The sequence below is a fragment of the Periophthalmus magnuspinnatus genome, chromosome 21 (assembly GCF_009829125.3).
Source record: "Periophthalmus magnuspinnatus isolate fPerMag1 chromosome 21, fPerMag1.2.pri, whole genome shotgun sequence".
NCBI classification, from domain to species: Eukaryota; Metazoa; Chordata; class Actinopteri; order Gobiiformes; family Gobiidae; genus Periophthalmus; species Periophthalmus magnuspinnatus.
The window spans coordinates 25382709-25405539 of NC_047146.1; the positions used below are offsets into that span (position 1 = coordinate 25382709).

Sequence of the window (22831 nt, forward strand, 5' to 3'; positions counted from 1 at the left end):
TAACTTCCTGACCCTAGACAACGCTGGGTAATAACAATTATGTAAATATTATCTTTTCCTCCGTTTAGATATCACATTCATTACATTGGTAAATAAGAATAAAATATATTCACATTTCAAAGGGTCTCAAAGTCTCACTCAGGAGAAGGTGGAAACTTAAGAAACTGTAACCGACAGAAATGTACAGATATGAGTTCATATGTAGGTTATTCATGCAGAAGCAACAGTTTGATACAAAATCAGTTAGGCTATTCTAAATTATGTGGAATATGTTTTTCCTTTTTTTTTTTTTTTTTTTGTCTATACATAAATAGACCTACATAGTTTTGCTTGTTAATCCTTTGCTCCTCATAAGTTTCTAATTGCAAATGCACAGACATGTTTTTTATGACTATATTATTACTGTATTATCTATATTACTATATTATCTGACAAGAAACGAGACACATACCTTAAAATACACCACGACCAAAGGGACAAATTCTAGCCAAAAAACACTACTCAATAATGGCAAACCTTCTCATACCATTGTCTTTGTTGCCTGGCGCACAGTTAGCGCAGTAAACAAGGATGAATGACAGAGATACTTTTGTGAACTGGCCCTTTAGTGCCGCCTTTTATTATTGTTTTTTTCCCTGATATTTTTCTTCATTCTTCCTTATATCTTTGATTTAGAGCGGTGAGCCAATCGCAGCGGCGGGGGCGTGGTTTATTGGCTGCTGCTGCTGATTTTTTCAGCACCACGGGCAGCTCCCGTCTCAACGTCTCCGTGGCCGTGGCTGGACTACGGGGGAAAGCGGCGCACCTTACAACCCTGGAAGATATAAAAGACACGATTCTAGTTTGTTTTATCTAATTATTCCATTGTTTTCCTTATCCGTCGGTTGACTTTCGCGCTCTTCACCGTGGACTCCTTCCCTCGCTCGTTTAACTGCATTGCCTCTGCGTCTCCCCCCGCCTACTCCCCTTTTCCTGTTAGTGCTGTGAAAGTGCTTTTTGGGAAGAGGCTATGGATTGACCCGTTACTGGAACTTCTTCTTTTCTCCCGTCATAACATCTCTGCTCCAGCTTGTGCTATGTTACCCGGCTGGCGTCTGTTACTTGAGCGTTCAGGATGAAGTTTAGTTTTACTCCCCTTTGCCTGTGCGTGCTGATATGAGATACTCGCCTCTGCAACACTGGCCGTCACCCTAACGTTAAAAAAAAAAAGAAAAAGAAAAAAAAAAAGAAAACATAATTTTCGTGGACTGCTGCCAAGAAAGAGAAGATGAGGAGAATCGTTGACTTTTTGAATTGCACCTAAGTCAAACTATTCCATTATCCTGCTCCGGCTACAGCTGTTGTAACTACTACTACAATTGAATATCTTTTTAAATTGCCTAATATTATTTCGCAGTTCGCGTATTTGGCTCGAGTGTAAATCTACTTGACAATGAAGAAGTTTCGGAAGGTGTTGGACGGTCTGACCACGTCCTCCCCCGCGAGTGGTGGTGGGACGATGGGGTCTCCGTCCTGTGGCAGCGCGGCAGGGACCCCCACCGCGGCGCCCACCCCTAAGGAGATCGACGTGCAGGAGACGCTGATATCGGAAAACTTTCAGCTATGCAAGGTGAGTACCCAGCTAATTCAATAAAAACAACAACAACAACAACAAAAAAAAAACTGCACTGGGGTCAAACAGGTGCAAGCGCATCAATAAGTGAAAAGGAGTTGATTTAGAGCTTGTTTTAAAGACAACGTGTGATTCTGTGGAGTTTTTTTTTTTTTTGGGGGGGGGGGGGGGGGGGGTCGAAAGTTCACTGTTCCCTTAGAATCGACAGCAATACAATGATACAAAGTGTTGGAATTAGGCTTGTGGCTTGATAGCATTAGTCACTGTTTACTGACTAAAATCCATTCTACCCGTGGACATGCGCGCTGCCGGAGTGCTGTAGCAGTCCCCATTTGCGCACAGTTTTGCAAGTGTGTGTGGCTCTACATGCAGCAGGCCTACACACGCATGTGGTATAAACAGAGAGCAGAGTCAATGAATAGCATCCTCGCATTGCATCAGCAGCAGAGCCAACGCGCGAATGGTCTTGGCGTAAAGAAGCGATGACATAACTGGTGTCCCTCCCTTAGCTCGGGGAAGAGAAGGGAGGAGGGAAAGAAGAAGGGTGGGTGGGTAGATAGATAGGGGGAAAAAGTGCACAGTAAACCAGCCAAAAGGGAGCCTGCAGTGTAGTGTCCTAGCTGCGTTTCGCTCAGAAGGAGGGAGGGGAGGATAGGAGAGGAGGGGTGCTGGGGTATTTATAGCAGCTTCTACCGCCCATTGCAGACTTGTTGTTCAATGCATTTTGGAAGTGGTTGCAGCATTTGATGATATGAAAAGACAGGAAGGAAATCCCAGTGTAAATATCACATCCAGGTGTAAATTTTGCAGTGTTTTCTGTTGGACTGAGTTATAAATATAAGTGTTTTTTGAGAGTAGAGAGAAGATTTCATTCACAGGCTGAAAGGGAATGCTGCAGTACAGAGGAAAAGGCAAAGCTGCCAAATGAGAGACAGACAGGGAGGAGAAAGTACTAGAAAATGATCAGAGCGTTAGCCTGGTCCCATGTAGTGAATCTGTTCATATTGATCTAGCAGAAGTCACCAGAGCTTATACACAATGTAACATGCAATATTTTCTCAACTGATTACAATCCCTTTGTTCCAGGCCGGTGCTGCAGTGAATGTAGGCATTGATTCTATCTATTGAATTGTTCTCAAAAGTTCTTCATACTTTTTCAGGAAATCTATGCTTCTCCCAGGTTTACCTACTAAATTTGACTAAAAAAATCATAATAATCTTAAACCAAGATACAATTATATTTTGAAGTGTGACTATACCATCACTAAAACTCAGACTTCTGAACCAGGACAAAGCATGCATGTCTAAGCCAAAGACTGAAACAGGACTAAATCATGATCGTGATGATGTGATAGTTGTTTTTGATTTTTAAGCATTTAAAGGACCCATATTACAAAATTCTCTAATGTATGTTATAATGTTGTTTCCTCATCACAAACACATCTGGAGCTGTGTTTTGTTTCATTCACACATGTTTAACACACAAACCCTGCATATTTATTCTGAATTATTCTCTTAAACAGAAAACACTCTGTTCCACCTTGTAATGTCATGTGGTGCTCCACTGTGTTTTCAAACTCCATACACCTTCACTAGAATCATTTGTATCATTTCAGCCCTGAAATTGCCAATCTCTACTGAACTAAAGGTAAAAAGTAGCTATTAACTTTAAAACTACCACTTCATGATCAGATTACTGGTGGACACTGCCTTATATCTATCGGAAGGGAGGAGCTAACTACACTGAAACTGGAAACAATTATTGTATACAGTTTCTGTATGTATTCTAGGTCTATTGAGCTACACTAAGTGTGCACTGTGCACACTTAGCATATTCACTCAACTCTTCTTCTACCACTTTATGACATCACAAGGTGGAGCAGAGCATTTTAAGCTTTGGAGATGTAGACATACTAATAATAAAGGGTTACTCAAACATGTGTAAATGTAACAAAACACAACTCCAGGTATATTTTTCAGGAGGTAACAACATTATAACATGGCTTAAAGAGCACAAGAGTATAAGTATAAGTAGCAAGAGTTTGTACCATTGATTGTACATGTAGTATATAGGGAACCATGAGTGCATTAGCCTACTTGTAATGAAGGTTCAAATATAATTCTTATTGTGTTTGAAAGATTGTACAGCACACTAATGTCTATACCCAGTAACAATAGTAGAGGTTATTGCTTTCCCATGCTGAGCTTGAGCTGTGTGTGTTTATACAAGCACACACAACTGTATAGAGCAAGAAAACAAAAGGTTACACCACCCTCTGACCCTGTGAGCAAGCGGCGGCGAGCTGTGAGAAAATAGAAGACGCACTGTTTCCTCTGAAGACTTAAGGGGGAATGAAAGGTTTATAAATTGCATGAAGCTGATTCAATATATGTGTTACACAGTTTTCACAGCCAGCGGATTATGCGGATTCTCCTGGAATCCTGGATGATCATATACTTAATAAATAATAATTCAATATTTAAAAGTAGGTGCACAAAAAGGTTTTTTGGATAGTGAACTGTTTGAGATTTTGTATTTATTTATTTTTTTAAATAAAATGCTCAATATTGTTTCCTCACCAAAAATTTACTTGGAGCTGTGTTTGAGTACCCTTTATTATTAGTCAAAATGCTCTGTCCCACCTTGTGATGTCATGAAGTGGTAGTTTTCAAGCTAACTTTTACGTTTAGTTCAGTAGAGATGGGCAGTTCCAGGTCTGAAATTGTAAAACATATGATAGTGATCTTAAAAACACAGTGGAGCAATTCCTGTATTGCCACATGAAATCACAAGGTGGAACAGTGTGTTTTTTGTGTTTTCTTTCTCAGCCTAAATATGCAGGGTGGGTGTGTGTTAAACATGCATGAATAAAGAAAAAACAAAACTCCAGGTTGATGAGGAAACAAAAAAAAAAAAAAAAAAAAAAAATATATATATATATATATATATATATATATATATATATATATATATATATATATATATATATATATATATATATATATATATATATATATATATATATATATATATATATATACATATATATATATATATATATATATATATGGGCTCTTTAAAATCAACAGTGCAATGCGTGTATAGTGGTGGTTACAGTAAAAGAGTGTTGCTCTGACTGAGTGCGTATTGTGTCCTTGAACAAAACATTTTGGTTGTGTAATAGGCTGTAGCCACATATTGGCACGATGACACATTTTTAAATGTGATATATTGCTGAAGGGAATATACACGATAAACGATGATATTGAAACTGAATCATAAAGCAGAGTTATCCCCATAGAGTGTATAAACAAGTGGAGGGAGTGTGTGACATAACCCATAGAGTTCCACATTTGGAATTCTGACTGTGATTATAATAGCAATCAAATAGCCAATCTGGAGCAAAGCTGTTGAAGGTAACGCCCCTTCCCACCTGCACCGCTGGTTTAGCAGGGGCGGGCTCTTAGCAACGCTGTCAATCAAACTTGTTGCTAAAGCTAGGAGAAAGAATGCTCCTAATTTTTCTGTTATCAATGTTCATATCTTGAGTTACAGACACAATAGAAAATAAAAATAGCAGGTTAGCATAGAAAGAGTCAGGACAAACATTTTAAGACCAACATCACAAACCTGATGGCAGCAGGCTCGTCACGAGAGAAGGGGACAGTTTTCTTATGTAAAGTGAATTGGAGCAGGTTAGCTATGTCCATTTATATATACAGTTTATGGTTATTACTCAAAGATGAATTCAAAAGTACAGTATGGTAAAAAAAAATATGAGCTGCAATAAATAAAAGACAGAATGCAACACTTGTATCTATAAAGAGTCAAGTGTTCATAAATCTTATCAAATTTTATCATAGAACAGAAAAACAACCGAAATTTTCCCAGTAGTTCAAAGAAAAAATACCCATGATAAATACTGACCCAGAAAAATTATTGTTCAATCTGTCATGTATTGAACGATAAGTCAATATATTGTATATCATCGTGACAGGCCTATTGGCAACCACAGTTCCATTGGTCTACCCCTACCCCTCGCTCATTGCCATTATTATTATTATATCTTTCTTTTTACATGTCAAGAAACTTTATTCCTCACATGATCCATTTCAGTCTCTTGAAGCAATTTCATTCAGACAGAAATATCACTTTTCAAGGGTTACATTTATCGAGCAAGTGAAGCGCGCGTGGGAAGATTTGGCATCCGTGCTTCGAACTTAGTCATGATTTGTTTCCTAAGTATTCGGCGTAGGACGATAAGATGCACTCTTTCTGAACTCGTACATTTTATTTAGGTTCAGAATTTATTTTGGGAAATGCACTCACCACTGTAATGGAATGAATTAGCTTCTAGATAGCATTGCGAGCAGTTCAAATAAGAGATACCCAGGTGCACAAGAGCCCCATTGAATCTATTGGCTGGTTTCTATTTAAAGCAAAATGAGGTGATTACGGAGAGAAAAGTGGAAAAGTAAGACACAGGGTAGAGGAGGTGAAGGGGATAATGCCACTGAAAAGGCAAGGGAAGGTTAAGGAGAAGGTTTGCAGCACTGGAGGCCATCGCTCAATGACAACACATAATGAACCATGTGGAGTCCTGGTTTTAAGCAGCGTAATATACACTGACATGCCATCTATTACACATATCTCTAATAATCTTATTTTCTCAAACTGTGGTGTAATGTGAGTATGTAGTCTGGAGTAGCATTATGTAAGACCATGTTCACATATGTGGTGACAGTAGCTCAGTTGGATCATCCACTGATTCAAAGGCTGGAGGTTCAAATCCTGCTCTCGACATAAGGTCAGATTGGTGGTTCAATTCAAGCTCCCCCAGATCAATGGTGTTGTTGTGTTCTTGGCAAGACACCTAACCCACCTTTCCTTCATTGCATTGTCTATGTGTGCATGTGAGTGGTTCCTAGATGTAAAGCACCTTGAAGGTGGAAAACCTATATATAAAAAATAAAAATGTGACCATTTGCCATATAGGGGTGGGCAATATTACACTTTTAAAATTATGGATAGTAACTTTATAATGCTTGTGGAGGTAAATAAATCTTCTGAGAGTGTATGCTTCACTGTGAGTGTATGCTTCACTGTGATTGGCTAAAGCTACCTGTCACTCGCTCAGAGCATGACAAAGGCTGAACAATAGAAAGAGTGGATGGCGTGTCTATGTTCAAGTGCATTAAATATAAAAGTCCTGAATTATGACCAGTATATGATTATATTGTTTTGTTGTTAATTGTGGTGGGTATCTTGAATATATCCTTCAACTAATTGGCCATAGGTGGTTCAAAGACTTATTGAAACACTACTTACTATTAGGGTGAAATGTTCTGTTGGTGTTTTCTTAGGCAAGACACTTCACCCACTTTACCTGGTATAAATCTGGTGTGTGAGTGATTGGTGGTAGTGGAAGGAGCCGATGGTAGAGATTGGCAGCTTCAATTCCGTCAATCTGCCCAAGTGCAACTGTTTCTACAGAGCTAGCTTCCAGAAGTATGGAGTGAATGAATAATAATGACTACAGTGGGATGGCCATTGAGACCACATTCCTGTCACAAGAATCAAACCCACAGCCATTTGGATGACTGGCAGCATATAACTCTGATCAGAGTTAAAAAGCTATCCTCACTCTTACTGTTTTTGAACTTGTAAGAAAAGCTGAGTAAATAGCCAGATTGTCCCTTTTGACTGGTCATAATTACATTTCACTGTCACATTATCTACCAGAAATGCTAAATAATGATTGTGTAACTGGACAGTTCGTGTTTTGTCAGATGCTGATGCTCTGAGCTGCTTGCATTGTGTGGGTTGTTCCTGGACGTACTGTACTTGTGCCCACTGTAGCTACACATCGATCTGCAGATACTGTTATGTGAGGGATCTGATCTACCTTCACTCAATGGAGAAATTACTAAAAAGATATTTAGACATTTAGAAATAATCCAACAAACAAATGAAATCAAAACAAAGCAGCAAAAAAGTTATCTAGACAATTGAGGAATTACACAGACATAATGGAAAAGGCAAAAGTAAAGCCAAGAGTGTAATGTATAGGACTTTTACATCAGTACATTTTCTCTTCATTAACTTTTTTCTTTATTTTTTCTTTTTTCAGAGCAGAGTAGGTTGCTTTATTTCCTTTGTTTTGAAATTGAGTGTGAAATTTTGGTATTTGTTACAACAATACACTGTAATAAAGGACTTAAGTACAACTGCTCTTAAACAAAAGTAATATATATATTACTTTTACTATTACTTTTATATGTGTGAGGTCAGCATGCTCCAGAGGGGTTTGTCACTTTTTTTTTCTTTTCTTTTGTTTGTGTCTGTGTGTGTTTACGATATCCTTTTATAATGCCAGTCTCATGTCTTTCCTGTGCTGTCTGTGCATTTGTAGATGGCTGCTCTGATATTGAGACAAATTGCAGACAGACTGTCAGATGACCTCATCATGCAGAAGAAGATACACTATTACGATTAAGATCAGTAGATACAGTTTCAAAGTCTCTCGGCCTTATTTAATTACGAAACCATTTTGTCCAATTGTGGTTTGTAGAGCTTTGGAGTCTGGCTTTGTTAATGCGTTCAAGCTGCATGAAGTTAAAAGCTTTACCAGTAGTAAAATTGACCCTACTAATTTGGAAGCTAGTTTGCCTGGAAAGCTCAAGAATGCATGTTTTTTTATAATATTTTTTACCAAGTCAAATAGTCTAGAATCTTATTGTATCTCCACAATTTCCAATGAGCTTGATTAACCCATCAGAGATACGCATTGCTCATTCAAAGCAAACATAGTGGCTAAAACCGGAAGAAAAAAAACACAGGGGATTGAGAAACCGTGTGAGTCTCTGCAGAATTAAGCAGAGGACTAAACTGTAAAAGAGGTTATATATTTTCTTCTCAATCATATAAAGATATTCAAAAGTAGGTGTTTTCTGCAGTTTACAGACATGTGCTTCAAATAAGTAGCTGTGATTGGATTGTCCCGAATAAGGGCAGTTGTCTCATGTGCTCCATGGCCTGGCTCCTGTATTCTAAGAGAAATCAGAAGGGACAACTTCAGGAGACAAAAACTGGTATCTCTAGAGTAGATACCACAAGGCATTTTTAGTACATATTCAGGATTTAGGATTATTTTGGTACAAATCTTTTCAGTTTCTCCAAAAATGAAAAGTACGAGAATTAATCCCATTTACAATTTACAGTGTTTCAATAAAATAACTTAAACCCTAGCTACAACTGAGCTAATCCGAAATGTCAGGAGGTATGAGACCTGCTAGTCTGATGAAATTAACACTTGATAAAAATAGCCTGGCTCTAGAACATTTGTGATTCATGTGTACGTAAAGGTGTCATCCGAGACTCGTTTATAGCTGTGTGTATTATTTCCGGAGCAGGTGTTGTGAGGGCATTCCTAATCAAAATCCCTTTAGACTTTCATTGGGTTGAGGTGATTCTGCGACTTCCTGTAAAAGCAGGAAGAGGACATTGCTGACAGAGCATGACAAAGTAGAGCTACCATGAGATGCATTTAAAACCACAAAGGCCTGAGTTATATAATGCCTGACGCTGAGTGGTCGTTACAAGTTTTCCACACAACCATAAAGCTCCATGCTCCTAGATGGATACACTTTCCCAGCACAGGACAATTCAAATTCAGAGACAGATGACACAACAGTTTAGCTACCTTTTATCAACACTAACAGAAAGTAAAGTAAGAAAACACAATCTTAACTAAATGCATTGTAAATTTGTTCTACCTTTGGTCAAGCAGAAGTTAAATGAGTGAATGCAGACTTCACATACCCTAGTGCAGTTACTATACTATTATTACAGTGCTGTAGGGTAGTTGCTTCAAAATGTCTTTCAGAAAATCATATTAGCAAAATTAGCTGGATCATTTCTTTACAGTTTTGATATTTTACTTTTCTGTTGTTTTTTCTGTTGTTACGATTAATATGAGAAGAAACATCAGAGTTTTACAATCATTCATAACTAACTTGATTTATTATGCAATGTAACCCATAGAGGACCGTTATTTGCTTAACAAAAAATTATCCTCTAGGTTTGTCCTTTTCACACCTTTTGCATGTTTTCTTATCCCTGTATGCGATTACAATCAAGTAAAATAGAGCCAAATATGAATGACTACTGGAAACTTTGAGCTCAGAATCCTCATTTGATTATTTATCAGGTTCTGGCATGCAAATTCTAATTGAAACAGATATTACACTACTTTTGTTTTGTTAAAGGTTTTATACTACGCAAAATTGACACATATTGTTACCTCTTCAAAAACCTACATAGACCTACATAACAACCTACACACATGTTTGAGTAATCCTTTATTATTAGTCTGTCTATTTCTCCAAAGCTCAAAATGCTCTGTTTCACTTTGTTATTTCATGAAAAGGTAGTTTTCAAGTTAACCTTTTACCTTTAGTTCAGTAAAGAGGGGCAATTCCAGGGCTGAAGTACCGTAAATTTCGGATTATAAGCCGCTACTTTTTTTCCACGCTTTGAACCCTGCGGCTTTTACAGCAGTGCGGCTTATATATGGAATTTTACTGGATAACGGCCCCTGGGGGGCGCTCTCTAGCTGTAAACGTAAAAGTGAGACAGACGTGGGGAAAGATTCTGCTCTGAAGAATTCACTAGTTTTGATTTTGAACGATCATTTTGCGCATCATGAAATGGATATGATGCAGTTTTTAAGATAAAGAAACAGAAAGGAAACAGAGCAGGGGTCGGCCTTTAACACACAAAGAGCCATTTGGACCCACTTTCCACGTAAAATAAAACACTGGGAGCCGCAAATACTTTTTGACATCTAAAATGAAGATAACACTGTATAATAACAATAATGTAACGGAATAATGTAGGTTTTACTTTCACGGACAAGCCTTCTACACGTGGCAGATAAATATGGCAAAAACAACTTAAGTGCATTAAAAAAATACAACTCACCAAACCGCTGCATCATGCATCCCGCTGATTATGTGATTATGTCTACTCTACTCCGCAGTTTCTTTAAAAAAACAACAACAAAAAAACTCGTAGCGTATCGTTTAATCCCAGGTGCTTATTCTCCATGTGCCAAAGCAGTTTTGAAGGTTTCATTGCCTTATTTGCTTTTCCGTATGTTACGCAGAGCGGACTCTGTGCGTGAGAGTCACCTGCAGCGACAAACCCAGATTTTAAGTAGGCATTGTCTGTTAAATTTATCTTTCTTTTTCTTGGAGGTCGTAGTCTCCTCTTCTGGCTCCTCAGTTGTCCTTTTCCCCTTTGTTAAAAGCTCTCCAAAGACTTTTGTTTTGGCTCATTTTCACTCGCTTGTGGCTCTACTTTTGTGCGTCGTGTCTGATGTGTTATACGTGATACGTCACCGCGGATACAAGAGCAGATAATATACTTGCTACTACATCAAATAGATTTCTGTGGCGATTTCCAGCAGGATTTTCATGATACATCTACGGACGAGCTTATTAGTGTGTCATTAGGGACGGGCGAAAGTTGCTCCTGACCCCTGTGCGCACAACGTCTGAAAATCAGGGCTCTTTACGCAGGACTGAGCTGTGTCTGTGTTAGTTCCCAAGCCACGCAGAGCCGCAGTATGAGGCTGAAAGAGGCGCATACGGCTCCGGAGCCGCGGGTTGCCGACCCCTGAAATAGAGCCACTGCACGTAAGCTCGACATCAATGAATCCAACTTGGTCAATGTAAAAAGACGACAAAAGTTTTCAGAGGAAATAAAAGCAGATTTTCCGTGTTGGTGCAGCTTTATTTTATAAACCTGCAGATGTGTTCATCCCGTGTTGTTGTCGTGTTGGTGCCAATTTTCAGGCACAGTTTAAAAAAAAGCGTGTCGGTGCACCGTCTTTCTGTGTAAATGTCTCATGTTACAATATGAAAACCTGCGGCTTACATTCAGGTGCGGCTTATATATGTACAAAATTGATTTTCTCTTCAAATTTAGCTGGTGCGGCTTATATCAAGGTGCGCTCTGTAGTCCGAAATTTACGGTAATCAAAATGAGTGTAGTGAAGGTGTATGGAGTTTAAAAATACAGTGGGACACTTCCTGTATTACCAGATGACATCGCAAGGTGGAAAAGAGTGTGTTCTGTGCAAGAGAACCTAAATATGCGGGGTTTGTGTGTTAAACATGTGTAACCAAAACAAAACCTAACCCCAGGTATGTTTGTGATGAGGAAACAACATTATAACATAGATCAGAATATAGAGTAATATGGGTCCTTTAAGAAAGCGTTGAAACTAGTCATTTCTTCTGCTAAAACACACACTGACCTTTGCCTCTTGACTGTATCCGCATTCACCACTAACTCACTCCTCAATAGTACAAGTCTGAAGGCCCCCCCAGCAGACATGAGGTGCCTGTAATTCCCATGATGAGCTACTCTGGCCCACATCTCCCACACATCTCAGCACTTCCTATAAACGCCACTCGATCGATCTCGGGTATTTTACGACACATCTTCTGCAGCACCATTCACATTTTTACAGTTGAGACAGCAGGAATGGAGGCCTTGATACTGTAGCCAATGACACCCTGTATAAACAGTTTGGGTGGAGTGTTTTCTCTTCTTTGGCAGGCTCATAGTGATGATAGGTGGACTGGAAATAATGACATCACCACTGCTTCCACCAGCTCAAGGATTTCACTTTGTCTGATATTCTTTCAAGTGCTATTTGAAGAAAGTAGATTCTTTTACTCTCATTCTGATGTGGTCCCATCTTCTGAGCCTTTGAGACTTTGGTTGGACTTTGTTTGGTCCTGATACAGTCCTGGTTTAGTTTGAAGTCACCCACTTTACTTAGTCAAAACATTTTGATATGGTCTGTGTGCAAGTATGAGCACACCCTTCAAGAAATATTTAACCAATGCATCTTTTTTTCTAGTCTATTCTAAGTCAAATTTTGTCGTATGTGATTTTTCCATAGTCAATAGTACCCAACCTTAGAGTTATATGGTTCTATGTAACATTGTTGTTGAAATTGAGTTACTCATATTTTCTTACCCCCAAATACCTTTGTACATTTTCATCAGTGTTCTGTAGGGTTTGGTAATTTCTTAGATTTAGCTGAGCAAAAACCCATTTCCCAAGTCTATTGTGCTTGCTCTATGGGTTAAAAGGTACTGTGTGGAGACTGCATGATTACAGTTTTTTTTTTTTAAAGTACTGTGATCACAACTGAGCCTGGGTTGGGCGCCAGTGCCTGAACCTATATGCAGAGGACCCATATAAGTTTTTCTCACTGGTTAATGATTGGCTGCAGGTGCTGGTTGTTAGGTAGATTCAGATCAGATTTAGATTCAAACCAAATGGATTGAAGTTCATTCTGCTTTGTGATAGGATTGCCTTGAGGAATTATAACTTAAACAAGATAGACATCATGGCCAGTGTTTTTGTAACTAAGAATAAAGCAGCAGTATTCTTTTCCTTGTATCAGGTGCTCTGAGCTGCTTGCACATTTTTGGCTGGAGGAGCTATAGGGGTGTTAAGTTTCTCAGTTTATCCTCATCAGTGATTTATGAAAACTAATATGGAATTGTTTTTATTGTAGTGTCATTTTGAACTCTTTATACTTGCCATTTGAACATTTTTAGTCGAGACTGGACCTGGTATGGGCAAAAATCTTTGAGGGAGCTATGAGGGAACATTGGCCATTCAAGACCCCCTGGCATTGCCCCTGCCTTATATCTGGGGAAACAGTTAGGTCTTGTTCATGGAATTTAAAATCAAAATCTCACATATAGGTCCTTTAACCTCAATATATCAGAACTATTCAGAACACAATTAGAACCTTATAATTCTAAAAGCGAATACAAAACCTGGTGAAATTACTCTCTAGTTGTGATAATAGTTTGAGTATGGATTAGTATCTGGGTATAATTTTTTTTGTCAAGCCTCAGGAGTACCTAGGTGAAGTATCAGTACTGCTTTCCATTGGGAATGCAGGGCCTTGTATCCATTGACACCCCATATAAACAGTTTTGGTAGAGTGTTTTCTCCCCTTTGGCAGCCTGTAGTGATGATGTGTGGGCTGGAGAAGATGACATCACTTCAACCCCACGAGTTTCATATCGGTTTTGGTGACTCACTGTGTCGACTGCCTGTCAGAAGGCCCTGTGTGGTAACAATTAGGGAGGAGTGGGTGCCAGAGCGCTAGACGGAGATGGGGGATAGTTATAGAGGAGAATTTTGGGAAAGCCGTACAAATAGGAGCAGTGACGGCAAGGAGGTTTGTGAAGTACTAAGGCCGTGGTACTGTGCAACCCCATCAACCTCAGAATGGTTTAAGCCATTTTCAAACCATTTTGCTTTTGCTGTGTTATTTCTGTAAAAGCAGGATTGTACTTGACCAAAGGGGCCACCAACTGCAAAGGATTTCTGAAGAAGTATAGACACTTTCAGGTGATTGGTATAGCTGCCGTGTGTAACCACTGATTGCTATGTAATTTTCTCAAATAGGAGCTACACATCATGTACGCATCTACAAGTAAATGGATTCTTGAGATGTAAGAGTTAGAAACAGTATGAAATAGTATGGTTTGTTCTGTTTAAAGGTGCGCTGCGTAACGTTTCTGGTAGTGTCTGGTAGTGCCATCAGATTTTGAACAGAAACATGTGTAATTAATTAAAAGTAATATAGACTAATTTTATAAAAAGGTTCCTTATACAGAAAGATTATACCTGTTTTTTACCAGTATGTTTTGGAACTCTGTACATTAAATACATGCTTTCTCTGTGACAAGCTCCCATATGTTTTGACAGAATTTAATTGTTTTGATAAGACCTTTTTTGTAATTGAATGAAACAATAGCCTACTTTTAGTAACAATGATATGATAATGGATGTACCAGTTGGCACTTGCAATTAGCTTATCCAGTAATGTATTCTTTGAAAGAGTCTGACTTTGGGAACATTTTCTCCAGAGCCACTTTTTGAAAATCACAATGTCACAAAAGTCACTAAATGTCATATGACTTTTTTCTTCATTTTTCAAACACTGCAAACTTAAAACACTCCATTCTGACACTGGCAGCCTTTCTAATCATTTTAGAGGTACCAAAATTCCTTTTGGAACTTTTTAAATACAAGAATGGTTAAATTTGGCTTAAACATACAATCTTAAAGAAAACCTACTGTGCTTGTGTCTGACTTCTGTATTAGAAAATTGTGGTGAACGTCACCACAACAAAGAGCCTTGCAGCTGTCGGCCACTCCTATGGATAGCAGCAGATCACAATAGCGAGCTGCAGATTTTTTGATCGCAGTGACCGTATACTAGTGGAGGTGAAAATAGGGATTGATCGGCAATATGGAGTCTTGAAAATAAGCAATTCAAGATTGCTCAAACATGCATGAGTCACTCGAAAAAAACAACTTTGACAGGGTAAATAAGCAGGGAAACAACTATAACATGTCTAAAAGCTCAGAAAGGATAATTTTGCTGAATCGGTCTGCTTTAATTAGTTCACATAGCCACCCACCGTCCAAAATATACATCAAGTGTTTAGTTGTCTAATTGTTGTATACCAATAGAATGTGTGTTGTTCCTATGTGTATGTGCTATGCTCTTTTAATACCAAACAGATGTATTGACATGTAGAGGATTTTCAAAAGTCTGGAAGATGTGGCACATTTCTTTCCATTTTGTGCCAGTGAAACTAAATTAAATGGCTTAAATCAATAGAGAGGGAACGATGTGAATAGATGTGTTATTGGTTTTATAAAAGAACAATGTCACATTTGCAAGGGGGGGAGGGGGTCATAGAGCGAGAGGAAAGAGGAGAGGTGAAGGATACAGAGAGAAAAGATAGAGAGGTAAATAGGGGGAATAGAGAGAAGGGGAGTGAGAGGAAAGAGATAGAGGGAGAGAGAAAGAAAGAGAAGTTGGAGACACAGACTGACAGACAGACAGAGGAAAGAGAAAAGGAGAGAGGGTGCAAAAATGGGGATAGTGTGAAAGAGAGAGAGAGATAGCATAGAGACAAGATGAAGAGAGAAACAGTACAGAAAGGGAGGGGAGAAGAGGAAGAGAGAAAGTGACAGAGGAAAGAGAGATAGACGAGAGAGAGAGAGAGAGAGAGAGAGAGAGAGAGAGAGAGAGAGAGAGAGAGAGAGAGAGAGAGATGTGTTTGAAGAGATTAGGCCTGTTCTTGTGTGGGCTCCATCCAAAACTGCTTTGTCCAGACGGCCTGCCTGCCTCATGCTGTGCAAATCAAATCAAATCAAATATATATATATATATATATATATATATATATATATATATATATATATATATATATATATATTGTTTGCAGTCTTGCATTTCACTGCATTTAATGCTGCTTGTAGTATTATCACGTGTCTAGTTACTTTGGTGAGTTTGTGCAACCTTCACGGAGAACAGGATATGTCCAAATATATGCTAACAATTTGTTCTCAAACTTGGATACAGGTGCACACAATTTAAAAAAAATGCTGTAAGTGCTGATTTGAATTAATTAATTTCACATTTGATTCCTGTTTTGGTTCTAATTGATGTTTGACATTTAAGTAGGTGCTTAGTACCTGAAATGTCCTAGTTGCTATATGTCATGTCAAAAGTTTAGTTTTGTTTATCCTTGGCTAATTAGTCTTTCTTTACCAATTTTAATGATGTTTAAAGGGCGACTGTGGCTCAGGTAAGAGCAGTGGTGCCTCCACCCAAAGGAGGACTGAGACACCCATCTTCTTCTTGGTCACTACTGTCACTGCCATAACATTACAAAGTGGAACAAAGTGTTTTCTGTTGAAGAGAAGAACTCAGCCTAAATATGGGTTTGTGTGTTAAGCGTGTGTGAATTAAACAAAACTACTCCAGGTATGTTTGTGATGAAGAAACAACATTATAAGATAATAGAAAATAGTGTAATATTTTAACAACTGTGCTCCATTTATAGATAAGATAAGACTTGTTGTTAAGTTGTTTCCAAATGGAAAAAAATAAAATAAATGTCTTGGACATCAGGGGCACAATGAAAATAGACAACATCCAAACAAAATTTCATACAAGGTACAGAACTCAAAACATTCAAATGACCCAGAGCGACACACTTCATCGAAAAGAAAAAGGCATTACACATATTCACATCCACATTGCAAACAAACTATCACACACTCCCTTCATGGCCTTAAAGTTCTGTTATCAGTGCAGACCTCCTTATGTGGCCATGTGATTACTATGCCCCTGTAGTTGTGTTATAGCCATTTCTTTTGACTCATCATTGAAATGGACAAAGGAATAAATGAGTATTTAAATTGGTTACTTTTACATTGGGACACCCTGTACCTTTTGTCCTCTTATTGGTCAGACAGGATGTGGGTGGGATCATTTGCTATTCTTTGGGCATGTTCAATCGCAGCCTTTACAAACATGCCTCCTCTCGAGTGGAGGGGCAGACTATAATTTTCCCTGCTCTCTTGATTAGGTTATTAATTTGTGACCTTAGTTTAAAGTGCCACACCACATTGTTATCCCATACCTAACAATAAGTCCTGAAAACAAGTAGCACTACATTCTTATCTACACCATGGACTCATAGCCACCTTTAAAAATGCAGGCGCTGGCTGATTTTCATACAGAGGTTGTCCATATGCAAGTTCCACTGAAACTGAGAGTCAGAATTCAAGTACTGATATGATCTTCTGCCTCTACATTGTAACAGCACCAGGACTAGCAACGGAGTAGCAATGCTTAGGGTCAAAAATCATCTCCTTTGTTTTTATTATGTTCAGTTCTAGATTGTGCTGTACACACAACTACATGTTTAACAATCTATGGATTTTAGAGTGATGAAACTCTAGCACCATTGCCATAATTTAAAACTGAATATTAAATCTCTTCAACTGGCAAAAGCTATATCATCCATAAACACAGATCCAAACACATTAGTCCTCGGTGCGCACAACAAAATAGAACAGAACTATGTAAATTTATGATATTTTTATCCTAAAAGCATAATTTGACATCATTTGCTTATATACTAATTGAAAACAGGTTTTACATTTGTCTCCAATGCCAATCAGAGCTGGTCCTGATATTAGCTTGAAATCATGTTGCATTCCCAGTGTTGAGGTTAAAGGGCCACCTATGACTTCCAGAAGTGAAGCAGTGAGGAGCCACTATTTTCAAGCATCAGAAACAAGGAACAGAACAGAAACACACATATAAGCTACCACTAAATCAATTTGTGTGTAACTTCATACCATGATGGCACATGGAAGTTGTGAGTTCAATCTAATTCCTAATTTCACGCCTATTGGAACCGAGGAGATAAGACAAGTCCTTGCTTGGATACTGTCTGACCTAGCAGGCCTGATCTTTAGGATGCATGTTGTACTCTAGATTCTCTCTGGCTTCCTTCCTACCTCTTTCTCTAAGGAAAAGGCACAGTAATACCAGATTCATTATTGAATAATATCAAGGATAGCTTTTATTATTTATTATTTATTTTTAACAGTTGTATTTTTTGTATTATTAGCATGTTTCTAAAACTAACACAAAAGGCCCAATTTTGTTCTATTTATGGGATTTTTTTTCTGATAAAACAGTATTTAGTTTAAATACTAGTTTTAGTATTGAATTGTATCTGTATTTACATTTTTTGACAATCATTGTGTAGAGTGGTCCCCGCTTAAGGCCCAGAGCTGGGGCAGAACCCAGTCACCCACAACCTCAAAAAGGATTTCGTATATATCCAAAAGCCTATTTACACATCACATTCTATATGGTAACATTTCTGCAGTCTATATTTACCTCCTCTGTATTGTGCACTAAGGTATAAGACTTGACCATGAAGCGATTATATTACATTACAGTGTCATAGGCAGCTACATGTGACTGTTTGCCCACTTACAATGCGCCCAGGGCAGGAGAAGGATGGCATGACTGATCGGGCGCTACCGCTAAAGGTTAAACCACAGTAACTCCACAATGCTGGCACACACACCACCGGTTTGTGACCTCCGACTGCATCAAAGCAAGACACGAAAGACTCCACATGGGACTAGCACATTCACCCCCTTCACTCACGCGACATGCTAGGCTTACATAACACTGCCCACTGCTTGTCCATGCTAATCTTAACTGACATGTTTAAAATGCATTGCTTTTGACCCTCGGAGGTACTAGTAAATGCTCGAGGGTGGAAACAATGTAATATAAATGTGATTATATATACAGTCAGTAATTATGCCTTCAAACAGTGCAGTCATTCAAAAGACTCAAGGTTGATTGACCATAGTGCTACATGTTATTCAAGCTTTTATCACTTAATCAAATCAAAGAATTGCTTGGGCTTCAGAACATGTTTACAATATGTCCAAACAGCATTCTTCTATATGTATATGCATTTTGTTGGAGATAGCTCATTTGTATTTGCAAACCTATGGGCTTCTACGAGATAATGAATGCACCTTTGGAGTTATCTCTATCTTTGTAAAATAGGACTACGGTGCCTTCTTTTCACAGCAATTGCCATACAGCGATTGCTACTACACAGTTCATATAGAGGTACTACAGTATATCCCCAAGAAATTAAACTTTAATTTACTTAAAGTACAATCTTAAACACATTTTAGGAATATGAAAAATAAAATATCCAGAGTGTGTGCATGTGAACTGCGGCCATACCAACTGGAGAATCTTGTCTGATCTCGTAATCTAATCAGGTTGGGCCTGGTTATTACTTAGTGGGCTACCGCTTCCAATACCAAGTGTCGTATTCGGGCAGATTGATCCACCCTCTGACAAGTACATTTTGTAGTTGTGTCTTTGGGCAAGGCAAAACCCACTTTGCTTATGTATGAATATGTTGTGATTAAGTGAGTGGTGGTGGTGCCTGAAAGGGCAGAACCCATAGATTGGCAGCCTCACCTCATCAGTCTACCCCAGGGCAGTTGTGGATAGCTTACTACCACTATGAATGAATAATGCTTTACAGTTCTTTGGGTATCTTGGAAGGTACCATTTAAAACCCAAGGCATCTTTCATTATCTATTATCTGTCACGTCCTATGCACCAGGCCATAGTTTAATGACAAGACTCAACCCCTAACATGTATAAATACATTTCTACCCAGTATACTTAGTTAATCTTAAAGCACAACATATATGTCATTATGTATGGAAACATGTGTACAATAGTAGAGGACATGTCTCCTTCCTCCTCTGTACTATGGACAGAAATAAGCCTGTGCAGGAGTCAGCAGCTCTGTGAGAGGCTTATCCAGTCTCATTCATTCTTGTGGCTTCACACTCTCTTGACTGTATTCTCACCTCCTTGTGTGTGTGTATGTGCCAGTGTAGACCCACAGAGGAGCTCACCGTTGTGCTGAATGAAACACGTTATTCCTGCCTTGGCTCTTGGCTCCTGATGATAAGCAGTCACACCCAGAATTGCTCAAATCACTTTATTTATGGAAAAACAGGCATGGGGCAAGCTTCTGATGCTAAATGTCAGTTATACTTTTGCTGCTAAAGAAAGTGACAGCTTATTTTGAAATGTTTTTCAGTACTTCTGTTATTGATGCCAAACAGTGATTCCCACAGAGCACACATTGCTGGCCGATGCGTATTTAATAGGATTTGGTCCTTCAAGCAGATGTGTATATGTGTATCCATCCATCCATCCATCCATCTTCTTCCGCTTTATCCGGGGCCGGGTCGCGGGGGCAGCAGTCTAAGCAGGGACTCCCAGACTTCCCTCACCCCGGACACGTCCTCCAGCTCCTCCGGTGGGACCCCAAGGCGTTCCCAGGCCAGCCGAGAGACGTAGTCCCTCCAGCGTGTCCTGGGTCTTCCCCGGGGCCTCCTCCTGGTGGGACATGCCCAGAACACCTCCCTAGGGAGGCGTCCAGGAGGCATCCTAAGCAGATGCCCGAGCCACCTCAGCTGGTTCCTCTCAACGTGTAGGAGCAGCGGCTCTACTCCGAGCTCCTCCCGTGTGACCGAGCTCCTCACCCTATCCCTAAGGGTGCGCCCGGCCACTCTGCGGAGGAAGCCCATTTCAGCTGCTTGTATCCGCGATCTTGTCCTTTCGGTCATTACCCAAAGCTCATGACCATAGGTGAGGGTAGGAACGTAGATTGACCGGTAAATCGAGAGCTTCGCCTTCCGGCTCAGCTCCTTCTTTACCACAATGGACCGATACAGCGACCACATCACTGCAGACACTGCACGAATCCGCCTGTCAATCTCCCGCTCCATCCTTCCCTCACTCGTGAACAAGACCCCGAGATACTTGAACTCCTCCACTTGGGGCAGAGACTCACCACCCGCCCGGAGAGAGCAAACCACCTTTTTCCGGTCGAGAACCATGGCCTCGGATTTGGAGGAGCTGATTCTCATCCCAGCCACTTCACACTCGGCTGCAAACCGCCCCAGTGCCTGCTGCAGGTCCTGGCTCGAAGAAGCCATCAGGACAACATCATCTGCAAACAGCAGGGATGAAATCCTGTGGTTCCCAAACCAGGCCCCCTCCGGCCCCTGGCTGCGCCTAGAAATTCTGTCCATAAATATAATGAACAGAACCGGTGACAAAGGGCAGCCCTGGCAGAGTCCAACATGCACCGGGAACAGGTCTGACTTACTGCCGGCAATGCAAACACAGCTCCTGCTCCGGTCATACAGGGACCGGACAGCCCTTAGCAAAGAGCCCCGGACCCCATACTCCCAGAGCACCCCCCAAAGGACACCACGAGGGACACAGTCGAATGCCTTTTCCAGATCCACAAAACACATGTGGACTGGTTGGGCATACTCCCATGAGCCCTCGAGGACCCGATGGAGAGTATAGAGCTGGTCCAGTGTTCCACGACCAGGACGAAAACCACACTGCTCCTCCTGAATCCGAGGTCCTCTCCAGTACCCTGGAATAGACCTTACCGGGAAGGCTGAGGAGTGTGATTCCCCTGTAATTGGAACACACCCTCCGGTCCCCCTTCTTATACAGAGGGACCACCACCCCGGTCTGCCATTCCACAGGTACTGTCCCCGACCGCCACGCGATGTTGCAGAGACGTGTCAGCCAAGACAGCCCCACAACATCCAGAGACTTGAGGTACTCAGGACGAATCTCGTCCACCCCCGGAGCCTTACCACCGAGGAGCTTGCCAACCACCTCAGTGACTTCAGCCAGGGTGATGGACGAGTCCGCCTCTGGGACCCCAGTTTCTGCTTTCTCCTCGGAAGACGTGACAGTGGGATTGAGGAGATCCTCAAAGTATTCCTTCCACCGCCCGACAACATCCCCAGTCGAAGTCAGCAGCTCTCCACCCGCCAACAGTGTTGGTGAAGCACTGCTTCCCCCTCCTGAGGCGTCGGACGGTTTGCCAGAATCTCTTTGAGGCCGTCCGATAGTCCTCCTCCATGGCCTCCCCGAACTCCTCCCAACCCCGAGTTTTTGCCTCTGTGACTGCCCGAGCCGCGGCACGCTTGGCCCGCCGGTACTCATCAGCTGCCTCAGGAGTCCCATGAGCCAACAAGGCTCGATAGGACTCCTTCTTCAGCTTGACGGCATCCCTTACTTCCGGTGTCCACCACCGGGTTCGGGGATTGCCGCCGCGACAAGCACCACAGACCTTACGACCACAGCTACGAGCAGCCGCATCGACAATAGAGGTGGAGAACATGGCCCACTCGGAGTCCATGTCTCCAACCTCCCCCGGGATCAGGGAGAAGCTCTCCCGGAGGTGGGAGTTGAAGACCCCCCTGACAGAGGGCTCCGCCAGACGTTCCCAGCAGACCCTCACAATGCGCTTGGGCCTGCCAGGTCTGTCCAGCTTCCTCCTCCGCCAGCGGATCCAACTCACCACCAGGTGGTGATCGGTTGACAGCTCTGCCCCTCTCTTCACCCGAGTGTCCAAGACACGCGGTCGGAGGTCAGATGACACGACAACAAAGTCGATCATCGACCTCCGACCTAGAGTGTCCTGGTGCCACGTGCACCGATGGACACCCTTGTGCTCGAACATGGTGTTTGTTATGGACAAACTGTGACTAGCACAGAAGTCCAATAACAAAACACCGCTCGGGTTCAGATCGGGGAGGCCGTTCCTCCCAATCACGCCCCTCCAAGTGTCACTGTCGTTACCCACATGGGCGTTGAAGTCCCCCAGGAGAACAACGGAGTCCCCGGTTGGTGCACTGTCTAG

The 22831-nt window shown here is 40.8% G+C and overlaps 1 protein-coding gene across 1 annotated transcript in view; it reads left to right on the forward strand.

Moving 5' to 3' along the window:
* Nucleotides 1–1432: 1432 nt before the first annotated feature.
* The window catches only part of stxbp5l (syntaxin binding protein 5L), a 230268-nt gene continuing 208869 nt past the window's right edge, over nt 1433–22831 (forward strand). Inside the window, 1 exon segment of the mRNA XM_055230353.1 lies at nt 1433–1609. Within this exon segment, the coding sequence (XP_055086328.1) occupies nt 1433–1609 (177 nt within the window).